This window comes from Salmo salar, chromosome ssa06 (assembly GCF_905237065.1).
Source record: "Salmo salar chromosome ssa06, Ssal_v3.1, whole genome shotgun sequence".
Taxonomy (NCBI): Eukaryota; Metazoa; Chordata; class Actinopteri; order Salmoniformes; family Salmonidae; genus Salmo; species Salmo salar.
The window spans coordinates 68,483,299-68,505,744 of record NC_059447.1 but is presented as its reverse complement, the minus strand read 5'-3'; the positions used below and the strand labels follow the sequence as shown (position 1 = coordinate 68,505,744).

The window sequence follows — 22,446 nt, the reverse complement described above, 5'->3', positions numbered from 1 at the left end:
TGGACTACCTATATAGGCGTACAGAGGCCCATTATCAGCAACCATCACTCCTGTGTTCCAATGGCACATTGTGTTAGCTAATCCAAGTTTATCATTTTAAAAGGCTAATTGATCATTAGAAAACCATTTTGCCATTATGTTAGCACAGTTGAAAACTGTTGTTTTGATTAAAGAAGCAATAAAACTGGCCTTCATGAGACTAGTTGTGTATCTGGAGCATCAGCTTTAGTGGGTTCGATTACAGGCTACAAATGGCCAGAAAAAAATAACTTTCTTCTGAAACTCGTCAGTCTATTCTTGTTATGAGAAATGAAGGCTAGATATTCCATAAAAAGTCAGCCGTTTCCAGCAACAATAGTCATTTACAACATTAACAATGTCTACACTGTATTTGTAATCAATTTGATGTTATTTTAATGGACAAAAAATGTACTTTTTATTCAAAAACAAGGAACCTTCTAAGTGACCCCAAACTTTTGAATGGTAGTGTATATGCAACTGCCAGAATAATAGAAACACCAACATAAAGTGTTTTAATACGGAGTTGGGCCGCCACGAGCCTCCACAACAGCTTCAATGCGCCTATGCATAGATTCTACAAGTGTCTGGAACTCTTTTGGAGGGATAACACATTCTTCCAAGAGAAATTCTATCATCTGGTATTTTGTTGATGGTGGTGAAAAACACTGTCTCAGGCGCCACTCCAGAATCTCCCATAAGTGATCAATTGGGTTGAGATCCGGTGACTGAGACGGCCATGGCATATGGTTTACATCGTTTTCATGCTCATAAAAACCATTCAGTGACCACTCGTGCACCGTGGATGTGGGCATTGTCATCCACTATCAGGAAAAGGTGATCAGTCAGAATGGCTGTGTATTTACTGTCGTTTACCTTGCTCTCTAAGGGGTTGAGTAGACCTAAATCAGACCAGGAAAATACACCCACACCATAACAGAGCCGCCAGAACCCTTAATTACTCAAGTGTTTCCATTCTTTTTGGCAGTTACCTGTATTTTACAATGACCTACATACTTGACATACCTCACTTCATGACAATCCACACACGCACACACACACACGAACCAAGCCTTTACTTCCTGTCTAGACTTGATTGAATGACTGATTGAAGGGTGAGTGATTGACTGAGTTCTTAATGTGTTTGTACTCTGTCACATCAGACTGAAAAGGATGTGTCAAGCTCAGTCAGACAGGGATCATCTGAGGACGAGTCAAGACAAGCTGGTGTTAGATTGAGAGATGCTAGCGCTGTGTGTGTGGTTGTGCGTGTGTGTGTGTGTGTGGGGGGGGGGCATAGAGGAGGAAGGTTTGATTTGATTTCTACATCACTGAGAGTCTTTTAAAACATTATTATTCTGCTCATTATTGGACACTTAGATTTGGTTCTTTAACTTTTACCTCCTTTAGTCATGAGACAGGCCTCTGCTAAGCTAGATGCTGTCCATTGATTTAAAACATTTCCCAGCCACTGCTTCCAAACCCAGAGGAGGCAATGTACGGGAAATGCTAGCACCGTGACACTTGCTATTGCCAAACTGCCTCGTTAGGAAAATGCAATACCATGCAGTCATGTATAGCACAAGCAACAGAGCATCTCATGAAATGGAGAGTATAGGTTTTATGTTCTCATCAATGGTCTTTGTGAGGTAGCTTTAGGCCACTCAAACTGTTTCAGAGTGACTTCATTGATGCTCAGACAATAGGGTTCTTCACCAAATTCCAAGTTCCAAGAAACGAGAGGAAGAGACATTTTTGATTCTGAGAAAACCTCTGACTGTCACTGTCACCCTGCTTTCATCCTCTACAGACAATAGCCTCAAGATTCAGTTAATGGTCACAGCAGCTCAAATGGAGGGGAAAAACACGGCTTGATTCATTTTTTATCTCACAGGCCGAGTTTGAAAGCTGCTAATCGAATAAATAACTGCTGAGAACAACAGTAACACAACAATAAAGGAACAGTAAAACTGATGCAGCAAGATACATCACACTTTTTTAAAGATCAATAAAAACTAGTGGTTTGGAAATGTGTTACTAGACTTGTGGTATAGTTAAAAACCTATTTACTGGGTCCTTAAAGAGCCCTATTCAACCAACCACTGTGATACCAGCTTTCTGGAAACAGGACAAAACACATAATTCTTCAAAAAGGCACATTTGGACTTGTTAACAACATTTTTCTCAGACATATACACTGTGTGTACAAAACATTAAGGACACCTGCTCTTTTCATGACATAGACTGACCAGGTGAATCCAGGTGAAAGCTATGATCCGTTATTGATGTCACTTGTTAAATCCACTTCAATCAGTGTAGATGAAGGGGAGGAGACAGGTTAAAGAAGGATTTTTAAACCTTGAGACAACGGAGACATAGATTGTGTGTGTGCCATTCAGAGGACGACGGGGCAAGACAAGATTTAAGTGCCTTTGAACGGGGTATGGTAGTAGGTGCCAGGTGCGCCGGTTTGTGTCAAGAACTGCAACGCTGCTGGGTTTTTCACACCCAAAGGACATCCAGCCAACTTGACACAACTGTGGGAAGCATTGGAGTCAACATGGGACAGCATCCCTGTGGATCGCTTTCCACACCTTGTAGACTTCATGCCCCAATGAATTGAGGCTGTTCTGAGGGCAAAAGAGAGGGGATGCAATTCAATATTAGAAAGGTGTCCATAATTGTTTGTACACTCAGTACCTTCAGAAAGTATTCATACTGCTTGACATACTGCTTTTATTGTGTGACAGCCTGAATTCAAAATGGATTAAATCTTCTTCTTTTTTCACCCATCTACACATAATACCCCATAATGACAAAGTGAAAACAGGTTTTTAGAAGTTTTTGTTGGCATGTGGACTAATATGTTGTTGAATTGTGTTCTTACACTGGTACAGTCATGCCCTATGAGAGATGTATGACTGCGCATGTGCGAAAATAAATAAAGTGCATTTCCCCCCGTTCTGGTTGAAACACCAATGATGAACATGTGTGTTTATTCCTCCGTTAAGTAAACCGGTATTCCTGTCCTGAAGATGTCAGCACCAACAGGTTATGGGCCCAGGAGGGAACATGGAAGCCGATGGAATAGATTATATTTCGACGGAGATGAAAAAAACTACGAGTTATGGGAGACAAAGTTTTTGGGGCACTTGCGTTTGCTTGGGCTAAAGGCCGCCATATTGAGCGTGGATGAAGATGAAGAAGACGGAGAGAAAAATGAAGAAGCCTACGCCGAATTGATACAGGTTTTGGATGATAAAAGTCTTTCCCTGATAATGAGAGAAGCAGCAGATGATGGGAGAAAAGCGTTAAAGATATTGAGGGAACATTATGCAGGTAAAGGGAAGCCACGTGTGATTAGCCTCTACACTGAACTAACTTCTCTTCAGAAAGCCGCTGACGAAAGTGTTACGAACTATATCATTCGTGCTGAGACGGCTATTACAGCACTGAGAAATGCTGAAGAGACTTTAAGTGATGGGCTGTTGATTGCAATGATTCTGAAAGGTTTGCCCGAATCATTTAAGCCGTTTGCCATCCACATTACGCAGAGTGACGAGCCGACAACTTTTGGCAAGTTCAAAACCAAGTTGAGGAGCTATGAAAGCACCGAGAAGTTTAGCGCCATTTCCACTGACGACAACGTGATGAAGGCAAGTAACATTAAAGTTAGCTGGCCAAGAGGGAGAGATAAAGGGACCGAGATAACCTGCTTCAACTGTGGCCAGAAAGGGCACAAGGCCCGGGAATGTACCGTTACTGGAGAGCGCAAAGAACGGAGACAGTGGTGTAGTTTTTGCAAGAGATCCACTCATACTGACGCAAATTGCAGACGAAAAAGAAGAGACAATGTGAAACAAGCAACAGATGCTGAAAGCCACACATTTGCATTCAGAATAAGTGACTGTCAGGTTAGTGGACTGAAACAGAAAGGGCTGATGGTTGATACGGGAGCAACGTCACATATAGTCACGGACATCGGGAAGTTTAAGGAGTTTGACGAGACTTTCAAACCGGAAAAACATTCCGTGGAGCTGGCTGACGGAACAAGAACGAATGGTGTCGCGGAGAGGAGAGGTGCAGCGGAGGTTTACCTGAGAGACAACACGGGTCGTCGGGTAAAAACAACGCTGACGAAGGCGCTGTACGTGCCGTCGTTTCCACAGGACATTTTCTCTGTTAAAGCAGCGACAGCCAACGGAGCTTCAGTCAACTTTCGACAGGGGTGTAACAAGCTCATCCACAAGAACGGTACCACTTTTGACATCAAGGAGTACGATAGACTTTACTATCTTAACACTGTAAGTGATGAAAATGATGATGGATATCATGGGTGCTATGATATTCACACATGGCACAAAATTCTTGGCCACTGTAATTTTGAGGATGTGTCAAAGTTAGAAAATGTGACAGAGGGAATGAAAATCACAGGTAAGATTGACAAATTACCCTCAACTGTGAAATCTGCACTCAGGGAAAATTTGTTCAGAGCAGAAACAGAGAGCCTGATGAAAAGGTAAAAGCGGCTCTTGAGCTTGTGCACACTGATTTGGCTGGCCCTATTGAGCCAGAGGCGAAAGATGGGTTCAGATATACTCTAGCATTTACTGATGATTATTCAGGGGCAGTTTTTGTGTATTTCCTAAAAGCAAAGAGTGATACTGTAAAAGCTACTGAGAAGTTTATTGCTGATGTGGCCCCTTATGGGAAAATAAAGTGTGTCAGGTCAGATAATGGCACAGAATTCACAGCCAAAGAGTTCCAGTCACTGCTCAGTAAGAACGCCATAAGACATGAAACTTCAGCCCCTTACTCACCCCATCAAAATGGGACCGCTGAGAGAAATTGGAGAACACTGTTCGAAATGGCAAGATGCATGCTACTTGAAAGCAACCTACCAAAGAACTTGTGGACATATGCTGTAATGACTGCTGCAGTAATTCGCAATAGGTGTTACAATAAGCGTGTAGGACAGACTCCACACTACATGTTTACTGGGAGAAAGCCTGATCTTTCAAAGATGAAAGAATTTGGATCTGTTTGCTATGCATATAGACAGAACAAGAAAAAGTTAGACTCAAGATGTGAAAAGGGTATTTTTGTCGGGTATGATAAAAATAGTCCAGCATACCTAGTCTACTACCCAGACACTGGGAAAGTTCTTAAAAACAGATTAGTCAAGTGTGTTACAAAAGGTGTAGTCGAACACCAAACTCAGACAGATTTGGAAAACAGTGATGATCTTCATGGGGAGAGATTTGAAAACCCCATGCCGAAAGCCAAGATGGCAGATCAAAACTCAGAAGAGACACAAGATGTGCAAATTGAGACTTCAGATGGTCAGAGTCCACGATATCCAGACAGAGCGAGGAAGAAACCCCAGTACTTAAAAGACTATGAGTGTAAAGTGAAATGTGATGACCAGATATCACCTAGTGTTGACTACTGCTACAGAGTAATGTGCAATGCACCACAAACCTTCAAAGAAGCAATGATTTCACCAAAATCAGAGATTTGGGCTACTGCTATGAAGGAGGAGATGGATTCCCTTAGGGAAAATGATACATTCACATTAACCACACTGCCAGAGGGTAAAAATGCAGTGGGGGGCAGGTGGGTCTACGCGGTCAAAAACAATTCAGATGAGACTGAGACATACAAGGCAAGATATGTTGCAAAGGGGTATAGTCAAGTGGCAGGAATAGACTATAAGGAGACTTTTTCTCCAACTGCAAATATGACATCAGTACGCTGTTTGATGCAGCTAACAGCTCAGTATGACTTAGAGTTACATCAGATGGATGTCAAAACAGCATATCTACATGCTCCTATTGACTGTGAAGTGTACATGGAGCAACCAGAGGGTTTTGAAGTCAGGTCAGATACAGGTGAGCAACTAGTCTGCAAACTGAACAAGTCACTGTACGGCCTGAAACAGTCAGGAAGGAACTGGAACAAAATGTTGCATGATCACCTTAGTGAAAATGGTTTTACACAGAACCCAGCTGATCACTGTGTTTATAACAAACAAACTGCAACAGAAAGGATCATTTTGATAATTTGGGTCGATGATCTAATTATCGCTGCTAGTGATAGTGACTCACTCACAAGTGTAAAAGAAATGTTAAGTGAAAAATTTAAGATGAAAGATCTTGGGAGGCTTGGACATTTCCCTAGGCATTGATTTTACACAAAGTGAAGGGAAAATAACGATGAACCAAACAAGGTACATAACAAAGATACTGGAAAGGTTTGGTATGTCAGACTGTAAGACAAGGTCAACACCATGTGAACAAAAAAAACTAAACTTTGATGGTGATGGTGAACTTATTGATTCAAAAAGGTATCGTGAAGTGATAGGCAGCTTGATATATGTGATGACATGTACAAGACCGGATATCAGTTGGATTGTCAGCAAGCTGTCACAATACCTATCAGAACCAAAAGAGCAACACTGGATAACAGCTAAACATGTGTTGAGGTACTTGAAGGGAACAATGAATCAGGAGTTGTGTTACAAAAAGGGGGTGGAAAAAACTCAACCTCGTAGCATATAGTGATGCTGATTGGGCAGCAGATCAAAGTGACAGACGAAGCATAACAGGGTATTGTTTTAGTTTAACTAAATGTGGACCTGTCATTTCATGGAGGTCTAAGAAGCAGCCAACAGTAGCTTTATCTACATGTGAAGCAGAGTACATGGCACTGGCTGCTACTACACAAGAAAGTTTGTACCTTGTACAGTTATTGGGCGAGATGGATAGTGAGTGCCAATATACACCAGTAACAATCTTTGAAGATAACCAAGGTGCAATTGCTCTGTCAAAGAACCCAGTATGTCGTCAGAGATGTAAACATGTCGACATCAGATATCATTTCATTCGATCTGCACTCAGTGATGGTAAAATAAGTATTGAATATTGTCCAACGGCAGACATGGCTGCAGATGTTTTGACTAAACCTGTAACGAAGTTCAAAAATGAAAAATTCTTGGGTTACATGTTTGGAATATAAACTGACATTTATGAGATGAATAACTGTAAGCTAAATGTGTTGATAAAGTTAGGTTGAATACGACTTGTACAGTATAAGAGCAAGTGGGGGTGTTGGCATGTGGACTAATATGTTGTTGAATTGTGTTCTTACACTGGTACAGTCATGCCCTATGAGAGATGTATGACTGCGCATGTGCGAAAATAAATAAAGTGCATTTCCCCCCGTTCTGGTTGAAACACCAATGATGAACATGTGTGTTTATTCCTCCGTTAAGTAAACCGGTATTCCTGTCCTGAAGATGTCAGCACCAACATTTTAGCAAATTTATTGAAAATGAAATACAGAAATATGTAATTTACTAAGTATTCACACCCCTGAGTCAATACTTTGCAGAATCACCTTTGGCAGCAATTAGAGCTGTGAGTCTTTCTTGGTAAGTCTCTAAGAGCCTTCCGCACCTGGATTGTGCAACATTTGTCCATTATTCTCTTCAAAATTCTTCAAGTTCTTTCAAATTGGTTGTTAATCATTGCTAGACAACCATTTTCAGGTCTTGCCATAGATTTTCAAGTAGATTTTCGGTCAAAACTGTAACTCGGCCAATCAGGAACATTCACTGTCTTCTTGGTAAACAACTCCAGTATAGATGTGGCCTTGTGTTTTAGGTTATTGTCCTGCTGAAAGGTGAATTCTGGAAAGTAGTGTCTGGTGGAAAGCAGACTGAACCAGGTTTTTGTCCAGGATTTTGCCTGTGCTTAGCTCCATTCCGTTTCTTTCCCCAGTCCTTAATGATTACAAGCATACCCATAACATAATGCAGCTCCCACTATGCTTGAAAGAGTGGTACTCAGTAATGTGTTTTATTGGATTTGCCCCAAACATAAGACTTTATATTCAAGACAAAACATTTATTGCTTTGCTACATTTTTTGCAGTATTACTTTCGTGCCTTGTTGCAAACAAGATGCATGTTTTGCAATATTTTTGTTCTGTACAACTTTTCTTCTTTTCACTCTCTAAATTAGGTTAGTATTGTCGAATAACTACAATGTTGTTGATCCATCCTCAGTTTTCTCCTATCACAGCCATTACACTCTCTAACTGTTTTAAAGTCACCATTGGCTTCATGGTGAAACAGAGTGAGTCCATGCAACTTATTATGTGACTTGTTAAGAAAATGTTTACTTCTGAACTTATTTAGGCTTGCCATAACCAAGGGGTTGAATAGTTATCACTCAAGACATTTCAGCTTTGAATTTTTAATTTAAAATATTTAAAAAATATACTAAAACATAATTTCACTTTGACATTATGGGGCATTGTGTGCAGGCCAGTGACAAAACATCTAAATGTAATACATTTTAAATTCAAGCTTTAACACAACAAAATGTGGAAAAATTCAAGGGGTGTGAATACTTTCTGAAGGCACTGTAACGTTAAACATGGCTACTCTTCCGCTGCAGGGGACGAGTGGTGTGTTTGACTGTTTGACCTTTATGTTGCCTGTGACAGGGTGTCCATGGTGCTGTCCATGGGGCTGTGGGGTCCCCTCCCATGCTGAGAGGATGAATAGTCCTCTGACCTTCTCTCTGCCCAAGCCCACCTACTGGGTGGCTAGATAGAACATGGGCTGGTGTCGGGGTGTTATTTTAGGAATCAGATACATGTTATGAGATGTTATACCGCATTGTGGCCCCTACATTACAGCACTTTACTGGAGCCATTGTTTTAATTAACTCTGTCTTCCGGGCATATCCACATGGTTAATTCATGTGGTTCATTCAGTATCTTGTTTGTGTTTTGATGTCATCTTTATTAACTGCTCTGTTCTTCCAACATTTCCACAAGTGACTTTTCATTTTTGGGTCATTCCATGTCATTTCAGCAAGCCATGACACCCACCAACTCAGATTGTTTCTGAAATCCTTTCTGTAGTTAAAAACAGTTACGATTAACATTCCTGCAAGATCATTTTATTGAAATATAATTAGATCTCTGAGAAATTAAGCTAATTGATCACAGCCAAATTGGCCATTTTAATGTATAGCAGTTATATAATATTCAACAAATATAGTATTTAACATCCAATTTGGAACAACAAAACAACAAACAAGCACAATATCATGACAGAAGGTCAACCAATAGAGGCCAAGTCTTTGAAAGCTACATCCTCTGCAGATGGAGGGTCAGTTCATGACTTGAGCGGATGGAGCTGGGCAGAGGATGGTAAATGATGGCGATGGAGTCTGCTGGTGATCTTGTAGAGGGCAAGTCTGGGAATCAGCCTGAGTTATATAGCCACTGGACTTTTCCTCTTCCACTCTGTGAATCACCCACTTGGGTGAGCCACGGCAACTGGGTGCCAGAAAGCTCACCACACTAAGATAAAAATAGTAACCAGTCAACCTCTCTATGAGCCCTCTGCCTCAGCACTGTTGTATTCCTCCATCCCTCATTCTTGTCACGCTTCAAGCAACTCTTCACATGATGTTATCAAAGATCAGGAACTGGCAGCCAGGATATAGGATGGGACAACTTCAGTGACTAATTTATCTGAACGGGGGGAATCACCAATTCACTGGGTATACATTATATAGGATGAAGAAATAATACTCGGGGGGGGGAGGGTGGTGGAATTTTTTGAGGTGGAACGACCCTTTTAGCAATTCTCTGTGTCTGAGAGATGCAGGAGACAGCACGGTGGTTGCTATAGAAACAGTTCATTAGGGCTGAGAGCTTGGGTAATGTTTTGTATCTGCAGCACCAGGCGAGCGAGGGAAGCTATATTCCCCTGACAGACAGACAGACAGACATACAGACTAGGCCTATGCATAGCCTCGGGATGATGTTTGAGTTGGGAGTGCTGGGGGAGGGGGGGGGTCCTTTATAATAAATAATGCATCTACACTGAGTATAAAAACATTAAGAACAGTTGCTCTTTCTGTTGAGCAGGTGACTGAACAGGTGAATCCAGGTGAAACCTATGATCCCTTATTGATGTCCCTTGTTAAATCCACTTCAATCAGTATAGATGAAGGGGATGAGAGAGGTTAAAGAAGGATTTTTAAGCCTTGAGACAATTGAGACATTGATTGTGTATGTGTGCCATTCAGAGGGTGAATGAGCAAGACAAAATATTTAAGTGCCTTTGACCTGGGTATGGTAGTAGGGCCCAGGTGCACCGGTTTGTGTTAAGAACTGCTACGCTGCTGGGTTTTTCATACTCAACAGTTTCCCGTGTGTAGCAAGAATGGTCCACCAGCCAAAGGACATCCAGCCAGCATCCCTGTTGAACACCTAAGACACCTTGCAGAGTCCATGCCCTGACGAATTGAGGCTGTTCAGAGGGCTTTTTATTTTTCTTCGTATTTATAATAATTTGTTTTATCATTATTATTATTATTATATATATGCAAAACTTGTTTTGTTTCATTCTCTTGAAACATTTTCGTTGACTACATTCAGTTCAATCTGTCTTTTTAATTGTGTGCTCTATATTTAGTTTAACATTGGTTATAAGTGGGCCTGTTGTAAAATAAATATATTGTTAGCGTATTAATGTCATTGGTTGGGTATGGTAGGCACTAGCCTTTCTTGGTAATTGTTGAGATTTCTAGCTCACTCAGGAAAAGAAAAAAATATATATGTATAAATAGATAAAAGAGAAGCAAATGGGTCTGATGTGTTCCTTTAAATGGGGAACGAGTGATTTCCTTAAGTTTCTTAGATGCTCGGATATGTCTTCCCTGTAGCTCAGTTGGTAGAGCATGGTGTTTGCAACGCATGGTGCTTGCAACGCCAGGGTTGTGGGTTCGATTCCCACGGGGGGCCAGGACGGGAAAAAAATATATATATATAATTAATGAAATGTAAGTCGCTCTGGATAAGAGCGTCTGCTAAATGACTAAAATGTAAATGTAATATGTTATGTGCACGTGCGCAGCTTCACTAGAGATGTAAATTACAGCACCTGGTAATCACTTCACCGTAGACAATCATCAGGAGCACACAGCCTTTTGGTATGTAACTGTGAACTACTCAGTCTAGCATTGATGTTTGTGCACTGAACGTTTACCTCACTGTGTCGGTGTTAGTTAGCCGGGAGTAACTTGTAGCTCGCTGGGTGCGGTAGCTCAGCGAACCAGATGCTATATAGCATTAGGCTATTATTATCAGCCATTTGCATTGTGCTGATTGTTCGGAGCACTCTGCTGGTTTCTGGTGGCGGTGGTTTGGTTTGCTGATCCATGGTGGAGTGTTGCGTTTGTGTGTAAATCCTTTGGAGGTGGCATGGGTTCTGTGTCCTGTGACAGCGTCCATAGCAACCTGTGACGGCAGAGTCACTGTGCGCATGCTCCTCTGGCGCTGGGCATTCTGGGTGATGTAGTCGGTGCTGTTTTAAGCCAGATTCGCCACATCTTTGATGGTGTTGCAGGCTTATTTTGATTTATTATTTACATTATTATTATTATTATTATTATATATACTAAATAATATATCTGAATAATATATTGTCATTACTTGTTTGTTGTATTTCAGGTTTATGACCTGTGGTCATTTGATTTAAAATAAAATTAAGGACAAAACACGAGTCATGACATTGTGTGCTTCCTGGTGAGCTTTTTCGGAGGGCTAAATAACGAAAAATCCGAACAGTCATAAACTACGGTTCTCCTTTACATGGATAATGCAAGTGCTAGAACATTCGTCACGAGACTAACTTCTGATAAGCAAACAGTCCACCCATAAAGCTGTCTGCTCATCTGCTGACTTACTAGGCAAATCATTAATGAGTGAAAGCCAAGAAGAGGATAGAGTCTACAGTTAAAGGACTACTTAAAATCCCAGTTGGCAGAAAACACTTGAGCTTGAGTTAAACGCTAGAAAAGTTGGCAAGATGGCAGCATCAGAGGAGGAGCTGGAGAGGCTAAAACAGAAGCGGTCAGCAGCCTAGACTGCGTTCACTAGAAGAGCCAATTACCTCACCTCCAGAGCTAGTGCACTGGGGGAAAGTGAAATGAGAAGTGAGTGGAGGAACTTTAAAGTGGATCACTCCAGAGTCAGAGATGCAGGGTTTGAGTATGCCACGGCCCTGAGAGAAGTGGACGATGATGAAGCCAAAAAGAAGGCGGAAAACATTGACGGAAAAACAGCAGAATGTGACTGTAAGTTTGATGAAACTGAACAAATCATCCTGATCAGCTTCTGGACAAGGTTCGCTGAGGCAGAAATTACCACCCTCACTGAAGAGGCTGGATCAGCCATGGACCAGGCCGAGGACACCGATCACCACCATATGACCAGGAGGGAATGTGAATTGATTCATAGGAACCTGGAACGGGAGGTCAACAACTTCGAACGAGGATTGGATGAGTGGAAAGATTTGATCCCTCGGTCCAAGGCAACAGAGTCAAAGAACCAGATCCGGAAGTTGAAGAAAAGGTGTGAAAAACTGTGGGATGAGTGGGCATGGAAAGGCGGTTCTCAATCCGACGACGAAGGGAAACTGGGAAAAGTGAAAATTGTGGAGCAGGAGGAGCCAGTTGGGACTTACAACTACAGGCCCCAGATCAGCCTAGAACGTGCACGCTTGCCCATGTTTGCTGGTAATATGAGGGATTACTACCGCTGGAAAGCTGAATGGGAGGACTTGCAACGTCTGGGAAACCCTCATGGATTGGAAAATGTGAGAAAATTCCATCTCTTGGGAAGCCTAGATGAAAAAGTCAAGAGGGACCTCGTATTGTCCAGTTGTGGATCCGCCAACGACGTGTTCAGGCTCCTGGACAACAAGTACGGAAATAAGCCAAAAATAGTGCTGCTGATTGCACAAGAAGTGCAAGGACTTTGCCCCATCAAAGGAAACCATCCAAGGAAGACAATCGAACTGATTCAAGCTGTGGAGAGAGCTCTTCGTGACCTACAAGTCTTAGGGGAGGAAGATGCTGTGAAGAACCGAGTGGTTGTGCAGTCGATTGAAAGTAAGATTCCTGACTCCCTGAAAGAAAAGTGTATAACACAAAAATGACCCTGGAAGCGGGTTTTCACCACGCAACCACTTTGACTGCAATACTTGAAGAAGCAGGAGGACATTCTCGAGGAGCTAGACCAGCTACAGCCTAGCCTGGCGGACAATACTGAGAGGTCGAGCGAGAAGAAAAAAGAAAGGAGGGCATTCACCAGAGCCACATCAGGAAACACCCTAAAGGGCGCTCAACCAAGCTCATGCATCACATGTGGAGACAACGAGCACAGAGGTAGGCTGTTCGCCTGCAAGGTCTTCAAGAAGCTCAATCTGACAGGCAAGAAGGCTCAGTTTAGGAGAGCAGGAGCATGCTTTAAGTGCTTGCGCCTTCATGGTGACGATGGCGGCTGCACACAAAAGTATCTATGCTCAAAGGATGACTGTCAGAAAGAGGGCTCTTCAGACCACAATTACTTGCTCTGTCCAAAGTCACAGATCAAGAAGAAAGAGGAAAAGAGCGGAGAGCAGAGCGTTGCAAAATTGGGGAAACGGGGGCTTGGACTAACCAACAAACAGGAGGAGCTCCTTGCCAAACTTTCTCCAGAGGTGCGAGCAGAGTTCAAAGAAGCCTTTTCAAATAAGATCACAACAAAAGTGTGTGCTAGCATTGGTTGTGAGCCAAAAGAGTGCCCTGTCATAATGATGCTGTTGGATGTGACGACAAACTCTGGCCAGCTAGTCGGTACGTTGATTGATCTCGCTTCAGATACTAATTATATCTCTAATAAAGCAGCAGAGCGTCTCAAGCTAAATGGTGAGAACATTAAGTTGATTGTCCAAGGTGTTGGAGGGATGGAGAAAACCATTACTACCATGAAGTATACCCTGAGGCTGAGAGTAAAAACTCCCAGAGGTACAATAGCAGAGCACAAACTCCTCTGTTACGGCTTGGAAGATGTTGCGAAGGTGAACCAAGCTGTCACGCCACAGCAACTGCAGAAGTTCTTTCCAAATGTTCAACTCAAGGACTTGGTCCGGCCCGAAAAGATCGACCTGTTGATTAGCCACAGAGAGGGTCGCCTTGTCCCACAGCCAGTCAGAGTAGTTGGAGACCTCGTCCTCTGGGATGGTCCCCTTGGGAAGGCTGTTGGTGGAACGCATCCTGACCTCTTTGAAGTGATAGACCTAGCAGTGCACAGGTCTGAAACACATTTCGCTAGGTCAATGAGAACAGCTTCAAGGGCGTACAAAGAGATTCTCGTGAAGACGGGAGGACCCAGTGGAGTTTCGGTGGAAGAAGACGCAATCCTCCGAAACACTGCAACTACCAACAAAGAAGTTTTTGAATGGTTCAAGTGGGACAGTATTGGCGCCGCCTGTGATCCTCAGTGTGGTGGCTGCAGATGCGGTAGGTGCCCCCCTGGAGGCAAGGAAATGACCATAGGAGAGGAAAGAGACGGAGAAAATAAAGGAATGTCTGACCTACGTGCAAGCTGACAAGCACAGCGAATCCCCTCACTGGGACGCAGCTTACCCGTGGAAAGGAGACCCCACAACACTGCCTGACAATCGACGTGCAGTGGAAGCGACTTTTTTAAACACTGAGAAACGACTGGAGAGGGAGCCGGAATGGAAGGCTGCGTACAGAGAGCAAATCCACGATATGGTCTCAAGAGGGGCTGCCGTTAAAGTCACCCAGGAGGAAATCGATAGCTGGAAGGGACCTAAGTGGTATATCAGTCATTTAGTTGCTCCTAATCCTCACTCAACCACTACCCCTGTAAGAATTGTCTGGAACAGTAGCCAAGAATTCATGGGAATAAGTTTAAATGACCTACTGTACAAGGGTCCTGATGTCCTAAATCAGATAAGGGGCGTGCTTCTGAGATTCAGGACTGGGTTGTACGCCGCACTGGGCGATGTGAAAAAAATGTACAACTCTGTCTGGCTAGAAGACAAAGAAGTACACCTCCATAGATTCCTCTGGAGAGACAATCCTGAGGAGGTGATCGAAGTCTTTGCTGTCGTCAGGGTCAACATTGGCGATAAACCTGCTGGTTGTATCGCCCAGGTGGCAATGAGAGAAACAGCCAACCTGCCCCAGTTTGCAGCCATGGTTGAGGAGCGCAGAGTTGTGGTAGAAGATAGTTATGTGGATGACATCTTGACGTCCCACAATGACTTGCAGATACTGGAGAAAATCACCAAAGGAGTGGAAAAGATCTTAAAGGCTGGAGGCTTCTCCCTTAAGCCATGGGTCTTATCAGGCCAAAGTGGGAGGTCTACAACCACAACTGATGCCAGTATCAGTAAGACAACTGTGAGTGTGCCCAAAACGCTGGTGTTACCCAACCAGATGCGGGACGAAGAGAGCAAAGCACTTGGAGTCGGCTATGAACCAGTACCGACAAACTTCGTGTGATGACCTCTGTAAATTTCTCAAAGAAGAGAGGAAAGATGAGAACAGGAGTTGATTTGCGCGAAGAGGAAGTCAGAGGTAAAACTCCAAACCCATTGACCCGTCGAATGCTGCTAAGCCAGATCGCTGGATTCTACGACCCCATTGGTCTTGCCACACCCGCAAAGCAGAAAGGGGTTATGCTTGTGAGAGAAGCTTACCAAGAAGCGAGTATAAGCAGTCCAGTTAAGGACACTTGGGATGACCCACTCTCACCAAAACTACGAGAGGCTTCCATAAGACTCCTCGAAGAATATGTGAGACTTGCCCAGATCAGGTTCGAAAGAAGCCTCACACCAACTGGAGCCATAGGCCATCCAATGGGAGTCACGTTTTCAGATGGGAGTGAGGCTTCCTACGGTGTGGTGCTCTATCTCCGTTGGGAGACGCAGAATGGGGTCGTAGTGAGGCTGGTTGAGTCAAAAGCAAAGCTTACCCCTCTCAACCAGAAAGGAAACGTGATTAAGGCAGAGGTATGTGGTGCTGTCTTTTCGATCCGCCTGAGAAAATACCTTGTAAAGCACTGCCGCATCAAGGTCGCACGCTGGGTCCACTTCGTGGATAGCCAAACAATCCTGGGAGCAATTCACAAGGATAGCTATGGCTACCAAACTTTCTTCGCTAACCGCATCAGAGAGATCCAGAATTCTGGACCAGTGGAAGACTGGAGGTGGATTGAGGGCAACCTGAACATAGCAGACATCATCACAAGGGGAGCAACTCCTGAGGAACTCGATGAAGGGTCAGAGTGGCAACAAGGCCCAGAGTTCCTGAGTTGGCCTGAGGCTGAGTGGCCTGTGAAGACAGCCAGTGAGATAGTGACCAGCGTGGCTGATGACGTTAAAAGGTTGCAGAGAAGAGCGTTCTCAGCTGTCGTCACCAGGTCTCAGGCAGAAAAGTTCTCAGACCCCAGCAATACTGATGTTGGGGCAGACTTGCAAGACTCCGCACCGCGACCACAGATGAAAGACCAAGGTCCAACTCCAGCAGTAGAGAGGCCAAAGAGGAAGCCCTGGGGTGTAGCTCTAGTGCGCCTTGTCGGGCCCGAACGATTCAGTAGCTTGTCTAAATTGTGTGGAACAATCGCCTGGGTTCGAAGAGCGGCAGAATCCTGGCTGAGGACAAGCTACCAAGCCTCGAGCTCAGCAAACTGGGAGGTGAGGGGGCCCAGGCTGTCTGTGGGAGAGAGAACAGCGGCTTTCCAAGACCTAGCCCTTGCAGCCCAAGACGGCGTGAACTTTCAGGATACGACCTTAAACCGCCTTGTTGTGATGAAAGATGACAACAATGGACTCTTACTTTGTGGTGGTAGAGTCCAGTCTTGGAATGAAGACGGAACCGCTGTACCTTTAATCCCGTTCCGGTCGTGGCTGGGGGCCTTGCTTGCGAGGGAAGCTCACGAAGCGAATCATGAAGGGGTGGCTGCCACACTGCTGCACACTAAAAGAAAGGCCTGGGTTGTGCAAGGTCGGAGGACAGTGAAGAAGGTGGTCAACAGGTGCATCACTTGCAAAGAGCCCGGCTCTGCCAGCAAGTGATGAGCGCTCTTCCTCAGGAACGTACCAGTAGAGCGAACCCATTCGAGTATACTACACTAGACCTCTTTGGACCCTTTGAAGTGAGGGACGCTGTTAACCTCTATGGGCTAGGTGGGACGCAAGCGTCCCACCCATGGTGCACTCCATCAACAGCAGGTGCATTTCAAGAGCGGCAAATTTGAATCCAAATAAATGTCAAAATTCAAATTTTTCAAACATACAACTATTTTACACCCTTTGAAAGATAAACATCTCCTTAATCTAACCACGTTTTCCGATTTCAAAAAGGTTTTACGGCGAAAGCATAAATTTAGAGTATGTTAGGACAGTACATTTACAAGAGTTGTGTGTAATGTTGTGCCAATTCAAAGACAGGCGTCACCAAAACCATAAAATCAGCTAAAATTATGCACTAACCTTTTACAATCTCCAACAGATGACACTCCTAGGACATTATGTTAGACAATGCATGCATTTTTAGTTCTATCAAGTTCATATTTATATCCAAAAACAGCGTTTTACTGTGGCGTTGATGTTCAGGAAATCGTTTCCCTCCAATAACCGGCATTCAAGTCAGCACCACAAATTAAATAATTAAAATTAGAAAACATTGCTAAAATATTATATTGTCATTTAAAGAATTATAGATTTACATCTCTTGAACGCAATCAACTTGCCAGATTTAAAAATAACCTTACTGGGAAATCACACTTTGCAATAATCTGAGCACTGCGCCCAGAAAAATACGCGTTGCGATACAGACTAGCCGCCATGTTGGGGAGATCTAAAATCGAAAATACTATGTAAATAATCCATTACCTTTGATTCTCTTCATCAGATGTCACTTCCAGGTATCACAGGTCCATAACGAATGTAGTTTTGTTCAAAAAAGCTCATCATTTATGTCCAAAAATCTCCGTCTTGTTAGCACATGATCTAAGCCCGCCGGACTTCACTTCATGAACGATGGGAAAAAATATATTTACGTTCGTTCAAACATGTCAAACGTTGTATAGCATAAATCATTAGGGCCTTTTTAACCAGAACATGAATAATATTCAAGGTGGACGAATGCATTCTCTTTTATAACGTATTGGAACGAGGGTACCCAACATGAACTCGCGCGCCAGGTGTCTAATGGGCCATCATCGTTCCATGGCTCTTGTTCGGTCAGATCTCCCTCCAGAAGACTCAAAACACTTTGTAAAGGCTGGTGACATCTAGTGGAAGCAATAGGAAGTGCCAAAATATTCCTCAGCCCCTGTGTTTTTCAATGGCATAGGTTTAAAGGTAATACAACACATCAGGTATCCACTTCCTGTCAGAATCTGTCTCAGGGTTTTGCCTGCCAAATGAGTTCTGTTATACTCACAGACACCCTTCAAACAGTTTTAGAAACTTTAGGGTGTTTTCTATCCATATATAATAAGTATATGCATATTCTAGTTACTGGGTAGGATTAGTAACCAGATTAAATCGGGTACATTTTTTTATCCAGCCGTGCAAATACTGCCCCCTAGCCCTAACAGGTTAAGAAAAGAACCAAGAAAAAGGTCTGGGGAGTCGTGTATTGCTGCATGACTTCCAGAGCCGTCCATGCTGATCTCATCGACGACCAGTCTTCTGAGAGCTTTCTTCAGGCCTACTCCCGGTTCACTGCTCTAAGGGGGCATTCCAAAAAGCTATGGTCAGACAGAGGCACAAACTTCTTGGGAGCCAGGCCTGCTCTGAGAGAGCTACACAAGCACCTGGCATGTTTGCAGAAGGGATCCGTTGAAGACAAGGCTGCCAGAAATGGCACAGAATGGCAATGGGACTTTCATCCTGCAGACTCGCCACACAGGAATGGAGCAGCAGAGGCAGCTGTCAAGCTCCTTAAAAGAGCTCTTAACAGTCTTGGCGGAACAACTGGCTGCAACACCTGGGGGGAGTTCCAGACCCTTCTCTACTCTGCAGCCATCTTGACTAATGAGCGACCCATCGACGCCAGGGCACAGGAACAAGAGGACTCAGTGGAGTACTTGACCCCCAACTCCCTTATCCTGGGGCGCACCGGACAGGGAGGTGACATACACGGAATCGACATGGAAACCCGCTCTTGGCGCAGGCTGAGTGCTGTCCAGGCTGGAGTCGACAGGTTCTGGAAGAAATGGAGCGAACTGGCAGGACCAAACTTGTTCATACGACACAAGTGGCACCGAGCAGAGAGAAGTATCAAGGTTGGAGACGTAGTCTGGATTGCGGACCAGAACGCTCTGAGGGGGCAGTTCCGGCTCGGCCGGGTTGCTACAACATATCCAGATGAGAAGGGGGTTGTCCGCGATGCGGACATAACAACCTGCATGGGTCTTCCTGCTCCCATGGTTCCCAGGGCCCGGAGAAAGGACTCTACCATGCACACGAAAATCGTCATTCGCAGGGATGTGAGGAGGTTGGTGATCTTGATTCCTGCTGAAGACCAAGAGGAGGTAAGATAAGTCCTCGCCATGGGTACCCAAAGACTGTGACTCGGTGTTCTTTGCTTAGCTAGCGGGTAACCCTGGGAGGCAACTGAGTGCTTCGAGGGCAAACCTACACTCAGTAGGAGGAAAGTTGGTGGAGCCTACCTCCTTAGTTAATACATGTTTGTAAATGCCTACAAAGACTGGACTTTAGTTTGAAATTCTCACTGAGAGACTCAAGAGACTGTGCCCTCCTTGGATCTTCGATCAGTCGGCCAAGTGGGAGGTGTTGAGATTTCTAGCTCACTCAGGAAAAGAAAAAAATATGTATAAATAGATAAAAGAGAAGCAAATGGGTCTGATCTGTTCAATTAAATGGGGAACGAGTGATTTTCTTAAGTTTCTTAGATGCTCGGATATGTTATGTTATGTGCGCATGCGCAGCTTCACTAGAGACTTAAATTACAGCACCTGGTAATCACTTCACCGTAGACAATCATCAGGAGCACACAGCCCGTTGGTATGTAACTGCGAACTACTCAGTCTAGCATTGATGTTTGTGCACTGAACGTTTACCTCACTGTGTCGGTGTTAGTTAGCCGGGAGTAACTTGTAGCTCGCTGGGTGCGGTAGCTCAGCGAACCAGATGCTATATAGCATTAGGCTATTATTATCACCCATTTGCATTGTGCTGATTGTTCGGAGCTCTCTGCTGGTTTCTGGTGGCGGTGGTGATAGCGGTGGTTTGGTTCGGTGATCCATGGTGGAGTGCCGCATTATGTTGCGTTTGTGTGTAAATCCTTTGGACGAGGCATGTGGTGGCATGGGTTCTGTGTCCTGTGACAGCGTCCATAGCAACCTGTGACGGCAGAGTCACTGTGCGCATGCTCCTCTGGCGCTGGGCATTCTGGGTGATGTAGTCGGTGCTGTTTTAAGCCAGATTCGCCACATCTTTGATGGTGTTGCAGGCTTATTTTGATTTATTATTTACATTATTATTATTATTATTATTATTATTATTATATATACTAAATAATATATCTGAATAATATATTGTCATTACTTGTTTGTTGTATTTCAGTTTTATGACCTGTGGTCATTTGATTTAAAATAAAATTAAGGACAAAACACGACTCATGACATTGTGTGCTTCCTGGTGAGCCTTTTCGGAGGGCTAAATAATGAAAAATCCGAACAGTAATTGCTGCAATATAGTCTGTTCAAAACTTTTGTGAAGGTCTAAACCAGTTCTCAAGTGTTTTGTTTAATTCTGTTGAGACATTTTCTTTGGCCAATTTAAGTTCCAACTGTAATGTCCAATAATACAATTTATGAAATGGATGCCTAAACATTTGGAAAAGGGGATGCCTAACCAGTTGCACAACTGAATGCTTTCAACCAAAATGTGTCTTTCACATTTAACCAAAACCCTCTGAATCAGAGAGGTGCAGGAAGGCTGCCTTAATCGACATCCACGTCATCATTGCCTGGTGAGCAGTTGTTGTTGGGGGTTAATTGCCTCACTCAAGGGCAGAACGGCAGATTGTTCCACCTTGCTGGCTCAGGGACTTGAACCAGTGATCTTTCAGTTACTGGCCCAATGCTCTTAAACGCTAGGTTACCTGCCACCTGTGCCTGCATTGCCCTGATTCATTCAGTGTTCAAATCTCTGACAGGTGAACCGTGAGGTGGACAATTATTGTTTAGCAAGTAAAACCAATAAAACAATAGGCTATAAAGTTTTGCATATGCTACACATCAAAAAACAAGGAATAGTGTTTTGTCATTTGTTAAAGGCTGTTTATAAGGACATGTAAATATGGCTAATTTGGCCAATATCCCTTGCTTTTTGATGGCGCTGGCTGCGTGGGTGTACACCCTAATGGGTTAAGCATCCAATGCATACGGATGACCAGTACATTTCTCAAACACCCAATAAATGTAAATCTTCCCTGTCACTTGTTCGGCACCAAATGTTGCTAACGGAAACTCTGATATATATTATATATAAACTCAGCAAAAAAATAAACGTCCTCTCACTGTCAACTGCGTTTATTTTCAGCAAACTTAACATGTGTAAATATTTGTATGAACATAACAAGATCCAACAACTGAGACATAACCTCAACAAGTTCCACAGACATGTGACTAACAGAAATGGAATAATGTGTCCCTGAACAAAGGGAGGATGAAAATCAAAAGTAAAAGTCAGTATATGGTGAGGCCACCAGCTGCATTAAGTACAGTGCATCTCCTCCTCATGGACTGCACCAGATTTGCCAGTTCTTGCTGTGAGATGTTACCCCACTCCTCCACTAAGTCACCTGCATGTTTTCTGGGGGGAATGGCCCTAGCCCTCACCCTCCGATCCAACAGGTCCCAGACGTGCTCAATGGGATTGAGATCCGGGCTCTTTGCTGACCATGGCAGAACAATGACATTCCTGTCTTTCAGGAAATCAGGCACAGAACAAGCAGTATGGCTGGTGGCATTGTCATGCTGGAGGGTCATGTCAGTATGAGCCTGCAGGAAGAGTACCACATGAGGGAGGAGGATGTCTTCCCTGTAACGCACAGCATTGAGATTGCCTGCAATGACAACATGCTCATCCGATGATGCTGTGACACACCGCCCCAGACCATGACAGACCATCCACCTCCAAATCGATCCCGCTCCAGAGTACAGGCCTCGGTGTAACGCTCATTCCTTCGACGATAAACACGAATCCGACCATCACCCCTGGTGAGACAAAACCGCGACTCGCCAGTGAAGAGCACTTTTTGCCAGTCCTGTCTGGTCCAGCGATGGTGGGTTTGTGCCCATAGGCGACGTTGTTGCTGGTGATGTCTGGTGAGAACCTACCTTACAACAGTTCTACAAGCCCTCAGTCCAGCCTCTCTCGGCCTTTTGCGGACAGTCTGAGCACTGATGGAGGGATTGTGCATTCCTGGTGTAACTCGGCCAGTTGTTGTTGCCATTCTGTACCTGTCCAACAGGTGTGATGTTCGGATGTACCGATCCTGTACAG

At 43.9% G+C, this 22,446-nt stretch overlaps 1 protein-coding gene across 1 annotated transcript; it reads left to right on the top strand.

The window, feature by feature from the left end:
- Positions 1-16,363: 16,363 nt before the first annotated feature.
- On the top strand, positions 16,364-19,454 carry LOC123743334 (uncharacterized). Its single transcript, XM_045719527.1, has 2 exons — positions 16,364-17,069; positions 18,507-19,454. Exons 1-2 carry the CDS (start codon positions 16,977-16,979, stop codon positions 19,452-19,454), a joined length of 1,041 nt encoding a protein of 346 aa, XP_045575483.1. The 5' UTR covers positions 16,364-16,976.
- Positions 19,455-22,446: the final 2,992 nt, after the last annotated feature.

Coding starts and splice junctions, on each gene's coding strand:
- LOC123743334 (XM_045719527.1), top strand. CDS start 16,977: ATGAGCGCTCTTCCTCAGGAACGTACCAGTAGAGCGAACCCATTCGAG. Junction 17,070..18,506: donor CCTTTGAAGTGAGGGACGCT/GTTAACCTCTAT, acceptor TAGCCCTAACAG/GTTAAGAAAAGAACCAAGAA.